Source organism: Mustelus asterias, chromosome 9 (assembly GCF_964213995.1).
Source record: "Mustelus asterias chromosome 9, sMusAst1.hap1.1, whole genome shotgun sequence".
NCBI classification, from domain to species: Eukaryota; Metazoa; Chordata; class Chondrichthyes; order Carcharhiniformes; family Triakidae; genus Mustelus; species Mustelus asterias.
The window spans coordinates 106866982-106889898 of NC_135809.1; the positions used below are offsets into that span (position 1 = coordinate 106866982).

Consider the following 22917-nt stretch of genomic DNA (forward strand, 5'->3'; position numbering starts at 1 on the left):
AGCTCTTGTGTAGTAACCTTTTATGTGGCACCTTATTGAATGTCTTTTAGAAATCCGAATGTACTACATGTACTGGTTCCCCTTTATCCAGCCTCCTTTTTATATCCTCAAAGAACTTTAATAAATTTGTCAAAAATGATTTCTCTTTCATAAAATCATATTGGGCGGGATTTTCCGGACACGCTCGCCCCGACTCCAGAAAATCCCCCCTGAGGTCAACGGATTTTTCCATGGTCCACCCCTCCGCTGCTACGATTCCTGTGGTGGACAGAAGAGGAAAACTCACCCTGTTAATTTTGCTTGATTGCATTATGATTTTCTACACGTCTAGCTACTACTTCCTTAATAACGGACTCTAGTATTTTCCAAATGACAGATGTTAGGCTACTTGATCTATAGTTTCTTGTTTTCTATCCCCCTTCTTTTCTGAGTAGAGGTATTATATTTGCAGTTTTCCAATCCACTGGGATATATGAACATATGAATTGGGAAGAGGAGTAGGCTATTTTCAGAATCTAGGGAATTTTGGAAGATTACAACTAATGCATCCAATAACTATGCAGCCATTTATTTTAAGACCCTAGGACATAGGCCTTGTTAACCTTTAGTCCCATTACTTTTGCTCATATTTTCTCTCCAGCAATAGTAACTGTTTTGAGTTCCTCCCTCCCTTTTCCTTTTGATGCGGAGGTGCAGTTAAGCAAATGAATAACTGTAGAAATGCTTTTTAAAAAATTTATTAGTGTCACAAATAGGCTTACAGTAACACTGCAATGAAGTTACTGTGAAAATCCCCTCGTTGTCACATTGGTGGCTGTTTGGGTACTCTGGGGGAGAATTTAACATGGCCAATGCACCTAACCAGCACGTCTATCAAACTGTGGGAGGAAACCAGAGCACCCGGAGGAAATCCACTTGCAGACTCCATGCAGACAGTGACCCAAACTGGAATTGAACCCGGGTCCCTGGCACTAACTGGCAGCAGTGCTAACCACTGTGCCACCTTGCTGCCCAACAGAGGGCCAAAGGCTAGACAGTTGGGGTTTTGAAAATGCAGTTGGCAGTGAATTGGAGAACAGTTCTTTCCAGTGATGGATGCAGAAGATGGAAGGGTTGGGGTGTGCAAGGGGGAAGTCACTGGTGAGTGATACAAGCAAGTGATCAGAGATGGCCTTAAATTCCAAGGTCAGGTGGGTCTTTGGGCTTTTCCTCTCATTCAAGTTACCAAAGGAGGGCAACAATAGAAAAGTTTCAAGCAGAAAAATTGACCTCTTTGGCTTTTTATTTCCTCAGATGTTCACTGATGGAATCACAAACAAGCTTGTCGGATGCCATGTGGATCAAGCTATGGAAGATGTTGTTCTTGTAAGAATACATGGCAACATGACAGAACTTTTTGTCGACCGCAACAATGAGGTTAAAAGCTTTCAGATTCTTCACGCTCAGCGCTGTGCTCCAGACCTTTACTGTACTTTTCAGAATGGAATATGCTACAAATTCATCCAAGGAACAGTCTTAAACATGTGGCTGCTCAGGGAGCCTTCCATCTTCAGGTATCCAGCATTACATTCTCATATTGCCTTTCTGCAACTAATAATAATATTTTGCTAAAACTTTGCATCATCTTACACGACAAAAATTACAATGGTGAAAGGGGCACTATCTATCTATTCTGAATATAATGATTTGTTTTGAGTTATTTGGCTTACAGGGATAGTCATTTAGAAGCCAGACAGGAAGGTTGAAGGGTCAGTAGTTCAGAGCGAATGTGGTCAAGGGAGGAACAAGTGGGTCTCCTAGTTGAGATGAGCCTGGAAAGGGTTCATGGAACAGGTCTTTGCCAAGGTACCGCATGGTAGGTTGTTGCATAAGGTTAAATCTTACGGGATCCAGGGTGAGGTAGCTAAAAGGATACAAAATTGGCTTGATGACAGTGGTTGTAGAGGGTTGTTTTTTAAAATGGAGGCCTGTGATCAGCGGTGTGCCTCAGGGATCGGTGCTGGGTCCACTGTTATTTGTCATTTATATTAATGATTTGGATGAGAATACAGGAGGCATGGTTAATAAGTTTGCAGATGACACCAAGATTGGTGGCACAATGGACAGTGAAGAAGGTTATCTCGGATTGCAACGGGATCTTGATCAATTAGGCCAGTGGGCTGATGAATGGCAGATGGAGTTTAATTTAGAAAAATGTAGATCGAACAAGAGCAGGACTTATTCAGTTAATGGTAGGGCATTGGGGAGAGTTATCGAACAAAGATACCTAGGGGTACAGGTTCATAGCCCCTTGAAAATTGAGTCACAAGTGGACAGAGTGGTGAAGAAGGCATTCAGTATGCTTGGTTTCATTGGTCAGAACATTGAAAGTAGGAGTTGGGACATCTTGTTGAAGTTCAACAAGACATTGGTAAGGCTACACTTGGAATACCGTGTTCAGTTCTGGTCACCCTATTATAGAAAGGATATTATTAAACTAGAAAAAGTGCAAAAAAGGTTTACTAGGATGCTACCGGGACTTGATGGTTTGAGTTATAAGGAGAGGCTCGATAGACTGGGACCTTTTTCTCTGGAGCGTAGGAGGCTGAGGGGTGATCTTATAGAGGTCTATAAAATAATGAGGGACCTAGATCAGCTAGATAGTCAATATATTTTCCCAAAGGTAGGGGAGTCTAAAACGAGGGGGCATAGGTTTAAGGTGAGAGGGGAGAGACAGAAAAGGGTCCAGAGGGGCAATGTTTTCACACACAGGGTGGTGAGTGTCTGGAACAAGCTGCCAGAGGTAGTAGTAGAGGGGGGTACAATTTTGTCTTTTAAAAAGCATTTAGACAGTTACATGGGTACGATGGGTATAGAGGGATATGGGCCAAATGCAGGCAATTGGGACTAGCTTAGGGGTTTCAATAAAAAGGGCAGCATGGACAAGTTGGGCCGAAGGGCCTGTTTCCATGCTGTAAACCTCTATGGCTCTATGTGTGTGAGAGAGAGAGATTAAAAGAGAGCGGTGGGGTGGAGAGAGACAGAGAGAGGGGGGGGGGGGGATAGTGGGGGTGGGGAGAGAGGGAGAGAGAGATGTGGATTTAAGGTTAGGGTAGGAGGACACTTGGGGGACGTTTAACTTCACGGGTAAAAATTGTCTCTTAGTGACAAAGAAGTACACAAACTCTTTGCACTTATTGACGGAGGTGGAAATGGAGGAGGCTGGGGAGGATAGTTGAAGCATATGGTTTGCAGTAGAGAAGAGAAGTGGGAGCTTATCTTTGCATTCCAGGATGAACCCAGAATAATGGATAGTTTTAGCGGATGATAGCGGGACCAGATAGTGTTTTAAGTGGAGGACACTTGGGGGATGTTTAACTTCATGGGCAAAGGTGAGAGCAAAATCAGCAGACGCAGTTAATTTGATAGTCTCTTTATAAATCAGGCCATTTGGTCAAACCAATCCATGTTGGCACATAGTTCTAATCATGCTTTCTCTCCCAGTTCCTATATTGTTTCAGTCTCCTTTTAGCTATCTATTCAATCTGATGTTGAATCATTTTGCGTCAACCTCAAACACTGAAAATAAATGATAACGTCTCACAATGTGTGTGAAGAGGTTTCTCTTATCCTGTGTTCCAAATCTATTACATTTAATCTTGTACCAATAGCTCTTAGTTCTTGACTTCCATCCAACCTTTCATTCATAATTTTAACACTTTCCACTTGGAAGCGAGAAATTTACCTGGTGGAAAAGGTACTCCACAATCGACAAGTGTGTACATATTTACTGTTGTTAGCAGGGTACCATACACTGTGTGCTACAAAAAGCTTTTGTGCTTATTAGATATTTGAGAATTTGATATTTGTCATTAACTACCTGCAAGTTCTGACATTTCGTGTGCCACTTGGAATCATATATCTGATTTAAAAACGTACCAATTTTTATAATGTAACCAAAAGCTTATTACCTCATTTTATGAATTCCCCACTGTCAGGTTATATTTACCTTGTCACAGGCATGAAAATATTATGTGGCTACGTTCCAGGAAATATAGCATAACAATGTTGTGATAGAATTTTTAAAAATAGATAGCGTAATGAAATATTTTTATTGCTTCTGTGGGTATTATTTTAAAACATAGCTTGTGTCATTTTAAATTCCATTTCAAAATGACTGTCGGGATGACAATGTGTTGTGAAAATAATGTTTCTAAAATGGTGAGGTTTGTAAAAGTACAACAGAACGCAAGCTTTAGTCACTGGGTGGGGCAATTCAGTTGACCTTTAAATTCTCTTGCTGACCTTGTTTAAAAGTGCATTTTTTTTTGTTTAGCAAGCTAACCTCCGGGGAGAGAAGAGAGAAGTTATTCATTTTTGTAGTCCTCCATGCCAAAAAGCGTATTTATTGTACTCTTGCTTCAGAGCATTGATTCCGCAGTTCTTCCACTGTGCTGCACATTGGAAACTATGACCAAACATTGGGTCACTCTATGACTGTACCGGAGTTTCTACTGAATTGGATTCCTTCGGTTTACCGCTGAAAATGGAATAGAATTTATGATAAACAAAAATATGGTGTTTTGAAAACTGCAAATTGTCATCCGCATGGTAAATGGCACTCTCTCTTTTACACATATGTTTGGCAATAAATGATCAAACCACTGCGTAGATTGCCACATCTTGCTGCAGTTTTACATGGGAGCATTTGCCAACGAAAGTCTGTGTGCCAACTTTCCACAAATCCTGAAGCGTTGACTTAAGAAAACAAGTTAAAATGCGGAGGCCTGAAAAACAATCACAAATCGATTCGGAATTTCAGCGGTTCTCGAACGCAGTGTCACAGGAAATGCCTTTCCTCTTTATTGCCTGGTTTTAAATGTAAAGTAAGAAAACACAAAGAGACTTCCAATTCGCATTTTCTTCCATCTTTTTTTGAATGAACTCAGAACCGCTGCGTTGTCAATCAAACTGGACGGTTGCTCCCAGTTTCACATTGGTGCCGCCAAGTCTTTCCTGTGAGCAACTGGCCAATCAGTAGGCACCTGCACTGATGATCACATTCACATTTCTCAAGCAGCTAATGAGCCACTTAGTAAATGGAAAAGACAAGGAGGAAGTAAATCCAGCTGTGTTTAGGAGAGGACCTCTCAGCGTTTTGTCAACAGCTGAACAAAATGTTGGCAAACGCAAGTTATCAGATCCCTTAACACAGGTTATTTTTGTTCCTCCTTCTCTACTTTTGTTATTTTCCCTTCAGCAGTGATTTGAGCTTTTGTTACTTGGAGGCCAATCATGAACCATTCGGTTCTTATGATGTAACCGGCATGGTCAGGTTTTTATGCTGCCTTCCCAGACTTCCCTGTTTGCTGTTTATGAGCAGATCTCCCACTCACCTGACGAAGGAGCAGCGCTCCGAAAGCTAGTGGCGTTTGCTACCAAATAAACCTGTTGGACTTTAACCTGGTGTTGTTAGACTCCTTACTGTGTTTCCCAGACTGGGCCAGGTTTATTGAAGAGTTCAGCCGGAAGAATCGTGGATGCAGGTGGGAAGGACTGGACAAGAGGGGAGAGAATGGAGTCAAGATATCGGAGGAACTGCGGATGTAGATGGGAAGGGACTGGAGAAGAGGGGAGAGAATGGAGTCAAGATATCGGAGGAATTGCGGATGTAAGTGGTTAGAAACTGGGCAAGAGAGAGAATAGTCAAGATATTGGAGGAATCGCAGATGTAGGACGACACGGTAGCACAGTCGTTAGCACTGCTGCCTCACAGCGCCAGGGACCCGGGTTCGATTCCTGGCTTGGATCACTATCTGTGTGGAGTTTGCACGTTCTCCCCGTGTCTGTGTGGGTTTCCTCCGGCTGCTCATGTTTCCCCTCCACATTCTGAAAGACGTGCTGGTTTGGCGCATTGACCCGAACAGGCGCCGGAGGGTGGCGACTAGGAGATTTTCACAGTAACTTCATTGCAGTGTTAATGTAAGCCTTACTTGTGATTAATAAATAAACTTTGCTTTTACTTTAGAAAGGACAGGACAAGAGAGCTAATGGAGTCAAGATATTGGAGGAATTGTGGATCGTGACATTTATTGAATTTGTTTTCAATATTTGCCATATTGGGATTTGAATTTATGACTTCCAGATTGCTAGTGCAATACCATAGCCACAGAGCTACTGAACCCATGTTGGAATTGTGTTATGTTTAAGCATAGTATTTTAAAAGGAATTGAATTGACACTGGTTTAAATAGGGTAGGAATCTCAGAACACTTACAAGGATGTTGCTAAATCTATGTCACTGAATCCAAGAAAATGTCAGTGAGATAAATCAAAGCACAACAGTATTGTGTTGAACAATAACAATCAAACCTACTTCATGTCACTGTGGCCTCCATCTCTTTTTGTTTTCCTTTTATGAGATGTGGGCGTCATTGGCAAGGCCAGCATTTATTGCCCACCCCTAACTGCCCTTGAGAAAGGGGTGGTGATCTGCCTTCTTAAATTGCTGCAGTCTACTTGGTGCAGGTACACCCAAAGTACTGTTAGGAAGGGAGTTCTCGGATATTGGCTCAGTGATACAGAAGGGCCGGTGGTATATTTCCAAGTCAGGATGGTGTGTCGGCTTGGAGGGGAATGTGTTCAAATGCATTTACTGCCCTTGTGCTTTGAGGTGGTAGCGGTTGGAGACTTGGCAGGTTTGTTGAAGGAGTCTTGGGGAGTTGCTGCAGTGTATCTGGTATATAATACACAGCACTGCCCCAGTGCTTCGGTGGTGAAGAGAGTGAATGTTTAGGGGGCCAATAAAGTGGACCGTTTGTGATGAATGCTGCCAAGCTTCTTGAGTGTTGTTGGAGCTGCACTCATCCAGGCAAGTGGAGAGTATTCCGCCACACCCCAGACTAGATTCTTGGAAATGTTGGACAGACTTTGGGAAGTCAGGAGGTGAGTTACTCATCTCAGAATTCCCAGCATTGTGCTGGGCCTGCCTATTCTATCAATTACCTCTGAGGGGGTTAGGCAGGAGCCCTGTCACCTGCTGCTTTCTGAAGAAACTGTACAACTGACCCTGCAGTGGCAAGGCATCCTTGCAGCCTCTATTGGGCAATAGCCAAACCTCTCATCTACTTGTTCATCTGGCTCTATCATATTCAGTGAGTCATTCAGCGCAATATTCATATTACCACTATTCGCACGCACATTGAGGTGTAAATATCTAAGGTTGGTATCTAGTCAGATCAGGCAATGAATGATGAGGATACAATTCAGATCTGAGGGGCAAGGGTGCTTGTGGTAGATGGGGGCGTGATGGTCATTGTTATTGCTATAATCACTGACAAATTCATTCCATAATAGTTATCTCCTTCCTTCATTCTCTTCATCTACTTCCTCTTCCTGTGCAAGTACAGAGCAGGAAGAGGAAGCGAGGAAGGATTGGTTTTGCAGAAAGCAGTGAAGGTAATGAGGTAGAGATAGCTCTGGAGTTCTTTGGCAGCTTGTTTCTTTAAGGTACTTGAATAGATACAGATACTCCTTTGCACTGACTGATCTGCAGCTGGAACTATCATTGAACTCACAGCCACTTCACCCAAGAACTCAATAGCATACTCTTTAAGATCAGTGAGCTTTCATATCTGCAGATTCTCCCATCAGTTGCCTGTATCTCTTGGATATTGGACACCAAACCTGGAACAGTGTTAATAATCTCTCCTGATCTGGCAACAAACAAGTGATTTAACCAGGGCAGTAAGTGCCAGAAGCACCATATACAGTACTGTGAGATAGAACAGTTGTAACAGAGGCAGATAACTTGACCTAATTTGCATCTCATTTTTGCAAATTTGCAACCTTTTAAGAGTAATTTTCTTATAAAATAAACCAGCTGAAAAGTGGAGTCGTGCGGCAGAGCCTTCTCTGATTTGTTGCATTTTGCTTCATTCAGCACAAGTCCCTCATCTGGTTGGACGATGTGGCCCGAACTTTCTTATGTTTAAATATGGCCCCATCTTTGAACAGAAGTGTGACACCCGACAGCTGTAGTGAGCTCTGTCCCAGTACCTGCAATCTGCTCCCTCTCCAGCTCGCTGGATTCCAAGAATTTTCATTGTTATTTGATTTGTTTCCAACGTACAATATGGAGTGGCAAAAAGGGTCAGACATGCAGCTCTCCTTTTGGAGTGATTGGCTGAAAGCCCCATAGGAATTAAGACCTCAAAGTTTCAAAGGTTATTTATTCGTGTCACAAGTAGGCTTACATTAACACTGCAATGAAGTTACTGTGAAACTCCCCTAGTCGCCACAGTCCGGCCCCTGTTCAGGTACACTGAGGAAGAATTTAGTATGGCCAATGCACCTAACCAGCATGTCTTTCGCTCTGTGGGAGGAAACCGGAGCACCTAGAGGAAACCCACGCAGACACAGGGAGAACATGCAAACTCTCTCAGGCAGTGACTCAAGCTGGGAATCGAACCCAGGTCCCTGGCGCTGTGAGGCAGCAGTGCTAACCATTGTGCCACCATGCTGTGACCTAAAGTATAGTAGAGCACCTGAACTAAATACAACAGGTGTGAAGATGAGATAAATCTAAAACTTGTTGTTAGATGATGTCAGGTGTGAGCTTTCAACAGTTCCGAGGTTTGTTTCTGCAGCTCCGTTTGCTGATCTCAGAATCAAATGTGTACTCCCATCTCAAACTAGGATCTGCTCACCTAGTGCCCAAATCCTCCATTGGCTTCCCAACTTCACACTTGTTGATTTACAAACTTGTCCTCTCTTTTATGAATCCCTCTGTGGTCTCGCTCCAGCAATTTTCGCCTTGGTGTCTCCTGAGTAGCAATTGCATTGGTTCTCTTCCCATTAGTGCTTTCAGCCACCAGGCTGTGCTGATCACCATGCTACATCGCTTCCCAATTCTCAAGCTGAATGTCTTTCCTTCCCCTTCAGTGACGCACCTGGCCGGTAGCACAGTGGTTAGCACTGCTGCCTCACAGCACCCGGGACCCAGGTTCAATTCCAGCCTTGGTTGACCGTCTGTGTGGAGTTTACATATCCTGCCCATGTCTGCATTGGTTTCCTGTGGGTAATCTGGTTTCTTCCCACAGTCCAAAGATGTGTGGGCTAGGTTAATTGGCCACGCTAAAATTGCCCCTTAGTGTCAGGAGGATTAGTAGGGTAAATACTTACGGTTACGGGGGTGGGGCCTGGGTGGAATTGTTGTCAATGCAGGCTCAATGGGCCAAATGGCCTATTTCTGCATTGTAGGGATTTTATGGTTCTATGATGCACCTGGGTGATCTTGCTGTTCCATCTATATCAAAAACAGTGCAGCAGAAGGGTACATTACCATATTAACGAGACCATTGATAGTGGAAGAAAGCACCAACTGAAGGAGGTAAATAGTTTTTGAGACCCTGGGAGAGGATAAGTTAGACAGAAAATAGATATTGTTTTCAGGGTAGTGAGAAATTACACATCTCAGAAGTAGGGAATTCAGCCCATCTTGTCAATGCTGGTGTGTATGCTCCACACAGGAAATAAGACAGAGGGCGGGATTTTCCAGCCGTGCTTGCCCCAAGACTGGAAAATCCTGCCCGAGGTCAATGGACCTTTGCATAGTCTGCCCCCTGCCCACTACGATTCCCCATGGTGGGCGGGACAGGGAAATTCCACCCAAAATGTCAGAAGGCATACTTGAATCTTAATAATATAAGAGGACAGTTCACAATGAGTGAGGGATGTTGCCATGAATAACATAGCTACATCTGAGTAATGTAACCTTAATAAGACAAACACTAATCACACAAATCAAACTGTTCAGAAAATTGCAACACAATCATTGGAAGTTAATACATTTCTGGTGATAAATTTTAAGGCTTTGTTTATTTCTGAGTGCAGTTCACGGTGTAATAGTCATGTTTGCCTATTCAGGCTATAATTCATTTTACAGTGACACTGCAGCTGATATGGATGTGGGGAGAGGGAAGATGTAACTTGAAATGTCCAAGCAAGTTCACACATGTATCTGTGCATTAATCATTGTTTTACTACAGGTATTAATGTTAGATGAAACACCGACAGTAATTTATTTCCCAGTACAATAATGTTAGTGATGTTCTTAAAAGGTTAAATGGACATTTGGTTAATATTCTTTTCCTGTAAATCAACAATTATTATTAATATGTTTCCTTTAAACCCTACTAACCCTAAAAGCTCTGGAAATGAAAGGACTGGGGTTATGAGCACATACATTTTTGAGAGATTTAGTAAAACCATGGATTCTTGCAATGAGACAGAACAGAACACTTTTAATGTATTTTGTTCAAAAAAAAGTTATTGCTATAAAAGGGGTCTTGAAAAGTTTACTTTGAAAGAAGGGCTAGAGGTCATAAGTGTTTATGGTCGTTATCCTTCAACAACTCATGCTACTATATAAATTGTACGCTCTTAGGATCCAAGACTCCTTCCTGTATTCTTCTTTTTAGGTGGGGAGATAAAATATTCTCTTTTTATGCCAGTTCTGTGTAAAGTAAAACACCAGGGTCCTTCAGCATAAATCCTGCCCCTTCTCTTCCCCCCCCACCCCCATCCACTTTTCCCTCACGCTTTTATCAATCCTCCTCCCTTGCGGGTGTTGACTCTTTGTCAGGATATGTTGGCTAATTTCATGCTCCCAAACTTCCAGCAAGGAATAGGGAAAAGTCATGTGTGCAAAGGCCTTGGTTTTCTTTCTGTCAAAATTAATGGACAATGTTAAATCCTCTGCTACTGGGGTGCATCCCCAAGAATCACACCACAGCCAGACGTCAGGGAATGCAGGTATTCATTGCAGGTCTTACTCGCTGCACACTTCAAACTACAACTGCCTTCCCAGGGCAGTGCCTGGGCAGACCACCCCACACCTAGTGTGACGTGACCCAATCCCTTAAAGAGGCTATGCCCCCACATACGTAACAGACAGAAAGTCATGCCCATCATTTGGCAACAGTCATTTCCAGTGAACACCATGCTGGCTGAAATGATGGGAATGTGGAATCTTCCCTAAGTCAATGCCAGCTTCCTCCAGGTATGTAACAAGAGGACATTCTTTATGTGTGAGACTCTCCAGTAAGAGCCAGCAGGCTGTCCTTCATGAAGGTCCACACAGCGAAGTCCACAACTTGATTTCACCATGTACACACTTTCAGCAAGGAATATTGGGTCGTATTCTAGAATGGTATTAACATTACAGAGTGAGAAATTGTTTGACCTGGATCGCAATCCCAGCTGCGTTTTCTCACTCAATACAGAGGGGACGTTTGTTCCACTAATAATTTTGTGCACACCATATTTGTGAGATATCACATCTGATGACATTCAGGACATGGAGAGAAGTTTGGTACAGGAATATCTGCAGTGAATGTTAACAAGGATTAATTGATTTCATTGTTGATTTAAATCAAGGCAAGTGTTATTCTGAATTTCTTTGTATGAGACATTCTGGTCCCTCCTGCCGGCAGGATTTTCTGGTTCCGGCGAAGTCCATTCCTCATGGCGGATTCTCCGATGGTGGGGCAGGCGAGCCACATAAAAACCAATAGACTTCAGTGGGACTGGAAGATCTCTCCAGTGACCAATGGATCACCACATCCACTGCGGGGGGAGATGCAGAAAACTCCAGCCTTTGTCACCAAATCTTCAATACATCAGTCGGAGACTTGGCCAGAATCAGTAGCTGTACAGTGAACCACTGCTGTTGTAAAGCAACTGACATTTTCTACTGTGTCACTAAGTTCCGCACAAACCTTGAACGGCAATAGGAAAGGTGACAGGCTTTCTAACAGCTGATAATATAGAAATATAGGAAATGTGTGGAGTAGGTCATTCGGCCCACCCAACCTGCTCCGTCATTCAAACAAATCAGTCGGAATATTCCAGCCACTCACACCGACAGGGTTCACCTGAGTGCCAAATTCACCACCCTCGCTTGCAAAGGCGGTGGGGTGTGAACGGCCGGAAAATTCTGGCCATCATGTCCTATCCCACTCCTGACATTTCCCTTTGTGGGCGGCACGGTGGCACAGTGATTAGAACTGTTGCCTCACAGCGCCAGGGACTCTGGTTCAATTCCGGCCTTGGGTCACTGTCTGTGCGGAGTCTGCACATCTTCCCCGTGTCTACTTATTCTGGGTGCTCCGGTTTCCTCCCACAGTCCGAAAGGCGTGCTGGTTAGGTGTATCCGCCATGCTAAATTCTCCCTCTGTGTACCCAAACAGGCACCGGAGTGTGTTGATTTTCACAGTAACTTCATTGCAATATTAATGTAAGCCTACTTGTGACATTGATAGATAAACTTTGATCATCTACCTCTATACCATTTTTTCCACGATCCCCATATCCCTTGATGTCATTAGTATCCAGCTATCTGTGTTGAAAGGAATTGGAGAATACAAGTGAACAAATAGTTAAGGGATAGTGTACAGCCACAATGTATAATTCAGTGGAATGTTGGCCTTTATCTGAAGAGAGAAGGACACTGCTGTTGGAGAGCATTGATCAGACCCCATCTGGAATACAGCATTCAGATTTCATCCCTGCACTCCAGGAAAGATATATCAGCCTTTCACCATAATGCTGTTCAGGCTTAAAGAGTTAAATCATGGCTGCACTTTGTATAAATTTGGTTGGTGTTTCAGGAGTTTAGAAGGTTGTTGGTTGATCTAATTGAGGTGTTTAAAATCATAAAAGGACTTGAAGAGTAGATGCAGAGAATTGTTTCTTCAGATGGAGAAGCACAACGTTAAAACAGCAACTGCACCATTCCAGAATAAAATCTGGAAACATTCTTCACACAAAGAGCAAATCTTGAATTCTCTCCAAAAGAAGGTATGAAAGCTGCATCCATTGAAACTTCCAGCCTTAGAGCATTACTGGAGATCCATCTTCTTTCCTCAATGGTGGGTCAGTGATGTTGGCACCCTGACATAATGATGGGAAGCACACCATCATGACCACCCCACTGTGAAAATATGGTGTTAAACCTCTGAGTTCATAATTAAATGAGGTCGGGGCCAGAAGACATGGCGTGATTTCCCACCAGTCTCTGGAGCGGGAAGCACACCATGTTCCCACTCTCGCCCCGGGACTTTCCGCCCAACGTCTCATGTCAAATGTGACTCTCCAGAGATGCTGCCAGACCTGCTAAGGATTTTGAACACTTCTGAATTGTTTTAATATATTGTGAAAGATTTAGCAGGTGGAAGCACAACAGTAATAATGCACTAACAATACATTAATGATATATACATTTACAATATATGCATTTTATCTTCTTTCCCCATAGGCTTGTAGCCAAGGAAATGGCTCAGTTTCATTCTATTCAAACTGATCGTTGCTACCCTTCAGAACCTGTCCTTTGGCAGACAATCTCCAAGTACTTGTCTTTACTGAATACCAGCCAGCCTATGCCAACAGCAAATGCAAGGTAGGAGCAAAATCAATTGTTTTTCCCTCAAAATACAACTGTTTAAATATTAAGGTGTTTAATATCCCTGGGGACAATGAGAAGCTGTTACTAATACAAACGTTGCAGAATTGTTCACACATTGTGTAAATTTCATTTGAATCATCCTGCGGTGTCCGGCCTGCTCTTTGTAAAAGCATCTCAACGAGTTCCAATACCCCCCCTTTAGCTGCAGTCCTGCCTTACATTTTCTTTTAACAGGTTGATCCAATTCTGCCTCTCCCAAACCCTCAGCCAATACTCTCCAGATCCTATGGATATGCTACATAAGGATGTGGAGGAGGCGATTCTTCCAGCCAGAGCAGTGCAGCGGGCCGGGAGACATAAGTGGAGGCCGTGGAGCAGGCTTCCCGCTGGGCACCATGGTCTCCAAGCATCTCCAGCCGCTGGAGTTCTGGCGTCGTCAGCTCTGCACCAGAAATCAACACGGAGTTGATTGAAATATTTAAGTGCTGATTTAAATCTGATTAGCGGGCCCAGGACTGAAGACTCTAGGCCCACTAGCTTCTCCTCCCCCCCCAACCAGGAGTGTTTCATTCCAGCAGGACTTAGAACAGCTCCCCACTCCTGGGGAGCTGGTGGCCCGAACCTGCTGGAGAGAAGGGAGGCCAGGGAGGCCTCCCCCAGGAGGTTGGGGGTGAGGCTGTCCCCTGGGCATTGCCAGTTTGGCAATGCCAGCCTGGCCCCGTGCCGGGGGTGTCGGGGCTGTGGGGCGGGGGGGGGAGGAGGATGTGGTCGGGGAGGAGTGGGGAGTGGGGGAAATCGGCGATCGAGACTGCCAGGGAGGGGGAGACTGAGGTGGGCTGGGGGGTTCGAGCTGGCCCAGACTCATCCAGGAGGCAGCGATCGGGGAGAGAGGGTTTCACGCAGTCAGCGATGGGGGAGGTTGCTGTGCTGGCCAGCGATTGGGGGTGGGGAGATTGGAGGAGCAGCGACACAGGTCTCGCAGGGCTGGCCAGCGATCGGGCGGTCGACAATGTGGGCTACTGCACATATGCTGATCTCTACTATGACAGATCGGCACATGCACAGTGGCCCCCTCAGCGCTATGCTGCTGCCGGCCTCTCCAGCAGAAATAGGCCCCGCCCACAGATTGTTAATGAGATTCTCTCACGAGGGCTCTCCGCGGTGCGCAGAGTGTGGGAGATTCATTCTGAAATTCTCGCTGAAAAAAGTAGCGGGATTTACTCCAGTTTTTAAGCGTATTCGGCACTTAGAATCTTTTTGGGAGTATTTAATCTGATTTTCTTCATGTCACTATTGATTGGTTTCCCAATCATCTTCAATCGTTGATTTCCGGTTCTCAATCTTTCTGCCAATGGCGGAAAGTTCTCTCTCCTGTCGGGATTTTGAACACCTCTGTCACTATCCTCTCAACCATCTCTTCTTTAAGGAGAACAATCCCAGCTTCACCAATCTAGCTGTGTAGCGGGGTGGCACGGTGGCACAGTGGTTAGCACTGCTGCCTCACACCACCAGGGACCAGGGCTCAATTCCTGACTTGGGTCACTGTCTGTGTGGAATTTGCACATTCTCCCCGTGTCTGCGTGGGTTTCCTCCACTCCGGTTTCCTCCCACAGTCTGAAAGATGTGCTGGTTAGATGCATTGACCCGAACAGGCGCCGGAGTGTGGTGACTGGGGGAGTATCACAGTAACTTCATTGCAGTGTTAATATAAGCCTTACTTGTGACTAATAAATAAACTTTAACTTTTAAAAACGTTTAACTTGCAGCACAGTGGTTAGCACTGCTGCCCCACAGTGCTAGGGACCCGGGTTTGATTCCCGCCTTGGGTCACTGTCTATGTGGAGTTTGCACATTCTCCCCGTATCTGCGTGGGTTTCCTCCGAGTGCTCCGGTTTCCTCCCACAGTCCCAAAGAGGTGCTGGCGAGGTGCTAAATTCTCACTCAGTGTACCCGAACAGGTGCCAGAGTGTGGCGACGAGGGGATTTTCATAGTAACTTCATTGCAGTGTTAATGTAAGCTGACTTGTGACACAAATAAAAGTAACTGAAGACCCGCATCCCTGGAATTATTCTTGGAAATGTTTGCTGCACCTTCCCTGAAGCCTTCACATCCTTACTAAAGCGCGTTACCCAGAATTGGACACACTGGGTGGGGTTTTATGGCCTTGCTTGTCCCGAAACCATAAAACCCTCCCCGAGGTCAATGGACCTTTCCATTTTGCCCGCTACGATTCCCATGGTGGGCAGGGCGGTAGAATTCTGGCTACGTGGCCAGCTGAGATAGAACCAGTGTTTCATACAGATTCATCACAGATTCCTTGTTTCTGTATTCTATGCTCTGTATAAATCCCAGGATCTCTTATGGATTTTTAATCAATTTTGCAACACACCCTGTAACGTTTAATGATTTGCGCGCTTATACCCATTGCTCTCTCTGCTTCTGTGCCTTCTTTAGAATTGTGCCATTTACTTTATGTTCCTTCACTTTGTTCTTAAATGTATCACTTCATATTCGAGATTAAATTTAATCTGTCAGCAATCTGCCCATTCTCCATGCCTGTCTATGTCCTCTTGAAATCTATAATTATCCTCCTCACAGTTCACAATACTTCCAAGTCTTGCGTCAATTCCAATTTTGAAATTGTGCCCTGTTTAGGTTATTAATAAATATCAGGAAAAGCAGAGGTATGACCCCCAGAGGACTCCACTGTGTAACTTCCTTCAGTCTGAACAACTGTTCACCACTATTCTCTGGGTGGAATTCTCCCAGGCTCCTGCTGGAGGGTTTAATGGTGGCTGGAGGAATTCGACAGAAGGCCCAAAAATCAGTTTTACATTGGTGTGAAATTCCCGTGGGACCATCCACTGGTGGCCGCCATGCCGGACTGGGAAACTCGCTGGAGGCCAGCGTGAAACTACACCCTGCTGATGGGATGCAGTTGACTGGAATTTTACATCCACGCTTGATTCTCTGCGGCACCAACAGGAAAACATTCTGGTCCCCCGGAACATGTCTGGAACAATGTGGTGTGCAGAATTCGGGACTCACCTGGGGCTGCCTCCGGAGTTCAGGATGGAAGTTACCAATGATCCAAGAACACCACAGCAATCGGTTGGGGTGGGGGGGAGGGGAGCACCTATCAGGTGGATCTTCCTGCTTCCTGTTTTCTCCTCATCGAGGAACCCAATCTTCCAGCCTCAGAGTGTTCCGGGAGATCCATCTCCTGTTTCAGCCAGTCCAGCTTCCTTCTTCAAAGGTGGCTCAGTGATGTTGGGTGCATTTTAAATATGGCACCCAAATATGATGGCGGGATATGTGCCTTCAAACCTGCCCCAGAATACAGCACTGAACCACCACATGCATAATTAATGAGGTCAGGGCTGGAAAATATGGTGTCCTGACAGACACTCCCTGTCCCTACCTGTGAGGACTTAGGCTTGAATGGGAGAATTTTGCCCTCGATCTCCATGTCAATTTTGTATCCATGCAGCCACTGTCCCTTTTATTCCATGGGCTCCAACTTTGCTGGCAAGTCTACTATCATAGAATCATAGAATCCTACAGTGCAGAAGGAGGCCATTGGGTCCATTGAGTCTGTACCGACCACAATCCCACCCAGGCCCCATCTCTGCAATCCCACATCTTTGCCTTGCAAATACCCTGACAGGAGGGACAATTTAGGAGTGTGGGAGGAAACCGGAGCATCCGGAGGAAACCTACGCAGACATGGGGAGAAGGTGCAAACTTCACACAGACAGTGACCTGAGGCCGGAATTGAACCCAGGTCCCTGGTGCTGTGAGGCAGCAGTGCTAACCACAGTGCCATCGTGCCGCCCCTATGTGGAGTAAAACATATTTTTGATTAACAAAAGTCAGAGAGAGGAAAAGAGAACTGTTGTCGCAATTGAAAACTAGTGGTACATTAAAATGAAACAGACTGTAGATTAAAAGATCAGTTGTGGGTGCTGTATTGGATAAAAAGCAATTAAGGATAATTTTTCACTTCTGGAATGGTGGGTGGGGCTCTGCGGGGCGGGTGGTGGTGGAGAAACAAAAATGATCCTATAAAGACAGCCCAAAATGATTATTCCTTAAGCCTTTCTTAGATGATAGTATTATCAGTTAAAATGTTCACTTTTATTTATGTTAGCCACTCCTTTGAAATATTCATGCCATCATCTGATTAAAGTCGGAACTGAGCAGTAACTATGTCTGTTTTATTTCAGTGGATTGAGGGAGCTTGAATTGATTTACACAGGGTTATTTTAGTATTTGACCATACACTGACTTCTCAAGGCAAGCTTCTGATCGGCACACTGTATCGCATGCAGGGTGATATGTCACACATTATGCCACAGCATACAATGATACAGGCCTCAGCTTTCTGTAGACAATGGAAAAATGGAAATTCCATTCAAGAGGAGCATCTCCGGACATCCAGTGAGCAAGATGGTAACCTGTTCAGGCTCTGGAAATAATCATAGAACCATAGAAACCCTACAGTGCAGAAAGAGGCCATTCGGCCCATCGTGTCTGCACCGACAACAATCCCACCCGGGCCCTGTCCCCGTATCCCTACGTATTTACCTGCTAATCCCTCTAACCCTCATATTTTACCCACTAATCCCTCTAATCTACGCATCCCGGGACACTAAGGGGCAATTTAGCTTGGCCAACCAACCTAACCCGCACATCTTTGGACTGTGGGAGGAAACCGGAGCACCCGGAGGAAACCCACGCAGACACGGGGAGAATGTGCAAACTCCACACAGACAGTGACCCGAGCCGGGAATCGAATCCAGGTCCCTGGAGCTGTGAAGCAGCAGTGCTAACCACTGTGCTACCGTGCCACCCCAAAGCGAGAAGGAAGAGTATGGAAACATTTTCATTTGGAGAGTTAACACTGACAGTGGAACCTGACAGAGCATCTAAATGTTTTCATCAGTTCAGTGATTTCTAACTGATTACAATCTGGGGGGGTGTGGGGAGGGTGGGGGGGGGGGGGGCGTGGATCTTCAACAGTGCACCCTCTGGAAAAGCATTAAATCACTGACGGCAACTTCTAGATGTCCCTGTTTAACTGCGCATGTGCAGATTTCAGAAGTTGCTATCAGTTTTAGAGGAGAGCAATGACAGAGAACACTGGGCAAAATCCAGGTCAAGATATCCTGTTCCCCACTGCAGGCACCACTGGCTGAGCCTGAACATTGTGTGACTCATCTGTGTTCATTTGAGAAGGTTATGATTGTGGCTCTACCCAGAAAGTAAAGAGGGTGTCTCTGTGTGGCCTACTAAGGAAATGGCAAGCAGGGAAATGGCATCCACATCTGCCTTTGCTTCGGCTGTGGGGCACCTCCTTAGCAATTCCTGCCTAAATGTGCCTTCACTTAGTTGCTGCACAGATGCTGGCATGGATAACATCCTTTCAGATTAGCGGAAAGAAAACCTTGTGAAATAGCTTAGCTGAACCTGATCAGGGGTAACTCATTGATCGTACTATAAAATTATAAGACAAGTACCATTGTAATTTTCTGACAGATAAAACTAATGAATTATTAATTTAATCACAGTGACCAGCAATACTCAAGCACCTTTTGGGAATTATGGATATATGTTTTCATTAAACCACGTCTTGGTACCATATTGCCCCTTCCACTCATCCCCACTGGACCCACCTCTCCAGAAGGACTGGCTCATGCTGTAGTATCATACCATGGGCATAAGTGTCCTTCAAGTATCTTCCTTAAATGATTCCTCTGAGAGCTTAGACAGCGAGTGTCAATAAGCCACTTAACTATGAGAGGATCATCCTCGCTAAACCTGAACCCATCCTCACCTTACATTCACTAAATTAGTCTTTCTAATGGGTGCCAAAGGTTAACAATCAAAAGTGAAAACCCCATTTAATTTTACCCTCCATAGGCCTGAGATGGTGAGCTTAATTATAATGTTCCTATTCTCATCTAAAACAACATCAGTAAGATCAATACGAATTGAGAATCCAAATAGGACCTTCTTGGTTTGTAAGTCTACTGATCTGTGCGTGCCAATTCAATGAATTATTTAAAATACTGAACCTTTGGAAGAGTTCTAGGCTTGAAGACACAGAGTTAATTTTCCAAATTCATGCTCCCAACAGGAAGGAACACCCACCAGGAGTTAATTGAAATTAAGAAATTCTTCATCAGAGAAAACACACAGCATGTACCCAAATATCTGATACGTCTTCTTGGCAACCAAGCCTCACTCACAGAACAAACTTGGAAAATAATTGTTACAGCACTGATTTCATCTTGTTTAGGGCCAAGGCTGGAAGGAGTTAAGATCTTGCCTTCTTTCCCAATTAACGTTACAGATTAGCAGATATTGAAAATCTAGTGATCGCATGCTTAATGAGGAGAAACTAATTCCACTTTCTTAGAACGTAATTTGAATTTCAAATTGGTACCATGGGTATTTTGCACAAATGGGTACAATTTGCAATTGTACTTGTTATTTGCTGGGGGGAAAAAAAACACTTTTCAGATAAATAAAACATTCAACAGTGGGTTTACTGTTAAAGCAAGCAATCTGAATGACTGCACACTATAGCCCTACTCTCTCGAAGATGCACAATCATTTGGTGTAAACACAGGTATAAGTCACCTGCATCCTGCAAGTGTCTGACAGTTGCTGAATAATATGCTTTCTAATATGGCATCCCAAATTGCCACACGAGCAGTGGCTTGTGATTGTGTGGCAGAGAGGGTTGGTCCTGGGCCACTTTGTCAGATTAGATGGACTGGTCGGTGGTGGGGTTCTGGAGATGGTGGAGGGTTGGGAAGTGAGGGGGCGGGGGTGGGTGGGTGGGGGGGGGGTTGGTGCCATGGGGACAGGGGGGCACTTGCTGCTGAATCTGGAGAAGTTTACAAGGAAGCTTCCGCATAACCCCTCGATGCCTGCAATCGACCTCCCCTAATGCTCCCATAAATGAAGACAATGGATTCTAGTGTAACATGTGTCTGTTGCTACATTGTCATAGTGCATCAGTTTGCCAAAGCTTCTTCAATAGCACCTCCCAAACCCATAAGCTCAATTGCCTAGAAAGGCAAGAGCAGCAGGTGCAGGGGACACCACTACCTGCATGTTCCTCTTCAAGTCACACAACATCCCCCTGACTTGGAAATATATCACCATTCCTTAATCAAGGAAACACTTGCTATTGTGTAGTTCAGCTTATATGTATTTGCAACTTACTCTAAAAATGTAACAGTTGGTGGCATGTATTTTATAAAAGATATTCAAAAAAACTGAACAGTACCCTTCATGGGTTAAAATCTTGGAACAACACCGGCATCGTATACATCATACATTGCAGCAGTTCAAGAAGGTGAAACATCATTACCTTCTTAAGAGCAGTTAGGGATGGGCAATAAATTGTGACCTTGCCAGCAATGTCAACATTTCGTAAACAATGGAGAAAAACATTCATGGAGACTTATGTTTTTTGGGCATCCTTCTTTCCAGGTCAGGCCACATGAGATTAAAGGGCCATTATTCCAAAGAAAGGGCACCTTCTCACCATTTCCAGCTGGGAATCTGGCACATATTTGCTTACTGCCCACTCATTTTAAAGAGTGAAAAGTGTTTTGCACCCAAAACAGAAAGGTTAGCATGGCTGGTCTGTTACCTTGCCTGCGCCTGCACTGATCAGGTCATTGAACATTTTCTGATGTTCATTTGCTAATCTGTAAAGGAATGGAGCTATTGAAGGTTGCTGTGATGACTTCAGCCAGGCTAATGAGGTTGGCTTGCTTGAGTATGAACTACCTGATGAGTCTTACTTGATGGTTAAATCAGAGAGCCTCATGCTCCCTATTTAAAGCAGGTTTGTCAGACTCCCAGGCTGCATTCAGCAGGGAGCAACTGGAGAGCTGGCTGCGTACAGATGTATGGTATAAATAAAGTAACTTGGTGATGGGACTTTCGCCTCTGTGGAGTTACTACACTTGCATTCTTGGTGGCTGTGACGAAAATACAGCTTACAGGTTTCAGCAGTCCCTTTGCAATGCCCCATTATTTGATAAAAGCAAAACACTGCAGATACTGGAATCTGGAAACAAAAACAGAAAATGCTGGAAAATCTCAGCAGGTCTGACAGCATCTCTGAGATGAAGGATCATCCAGACTTGAATATTCTCTCTCCACAGATGTTGTCAGACCTGTTGTGATTTTCCAGCATTTTATGTATTTGTCCCCATTATTCGAGTTGCATTTGTTGCTTCTTCCATCCATACTCATTGTCATAATATTACATCTGCCTATCCCATTGTTGCATCTTTCTGAGATATCAGTTGATTCTCAATTGAGCAAGGAAATATCCAGCCCAATGAACAGGTTTAAATTGTACATTACTAAAATATCCCCTTAACTTCAAATTGTGGAACATTTGTGGCCGGCACGGTGACACAGTGGTTAGCACTGCTGCCTCACAGCGCCAGGGACTTGGGTTCAATTCCAGCCTGTGTGTGGAGTTTGTATGTTCTCGTCGTATCTGTGTGGGTTTCCTCCGGGTGCTCCGGTTTCCTCCCATAGTTCAAAGATGTGCGGGTTCGGTTGATTGGCCATACTAAATTGACCCTAGTGTCAGGGGATTTGCAGGGTAAATGTGTGGGGTTACAGGAATAGGACCTGGCTAGGATGGTGGTCAATGTAAGCTCGATGGGCCAAATGGCCTGCTTCTGCACTGTAGGGATTCTATGATCTGACATTCTTCAGTTTAACTTTCTACTTGTCTTATCTCTGCTCCTTGGAGCACTATAGGTGTTGGCCAAGATTCTAGCATGATGCATCAGCGAGAAAAATAAACTCATTTGTACATACAGTTTAAAATACTCTAGCATTTCTGACCTGTCAGATTCAATTGTAGCCAGAAAGATATTTCGTTTAAAGCACCATTCACGAATCATTTTGCATCTTGTTATTAAGAAATGTTGATGCGTCTCATTTACTTGCCTTTGTAAATATGCAAAAACATCAACTAAAAGCCATTCATAAACCACAAAGTGTGAAGAATAAAATGTTTAAGATATGGAAATGTAAAGAGCAGGAGAACTGGAAAATGTCTAATTGGCATTATTATTAGGCACGGTATCAAATTGTGAATATTTCCAATGAATTGTAGAATGTGCTAGTTATAGGGCAATTAAGCATGGTCAATAAACATTGGCATAGTCAGCAACGAAGATTTAAAAAGTGTCTTTAAGAGTCAGTAGTGAGGCTGTATCTTTCATTGATTCAGCAGTGGACAAAGGAGAGTAATACGAAAGATTTTTTCCAGCATACAAGAGTGGGGCAGGATAAGAGGAGAGTCGAAGGTGAAGAAACCAAAGAGAGGTCATGGTGATCACTGCAGTTGATTTGCTGAGATTAAGCCCGCAGGTACAGCAGGCAGTAAAGAGGGCAAATGGTATGTTGGCCTCATAGCAAGAGGA

General features: G+C 44.3%; 1 protein-coding gene across 1 annotated transcript in view; it reads left to right on the plus strand.

The window, feature by feature from the left end:
* LOC144498895 (ethanolamine kinase 1) overlaps window positions 1-22917 on the plus strand; it is a 422701-nt gene that overhangs the window by 101595 nt on the left and 298189 nt on the right. The window contains exons 2-3 of the mRNA XM_078220756.1: window positions 1294-1553; window positions 13297-13437. Of these exons, the coding sequence (XP_078076882.1) occupies window positions 1294-1553; window positions 13297-13437 (401 nt within the window). The remainder of the gene's footprint in view (window positions 1-1293; window positions 1554-13296; window positions 13438-22917) is intronic.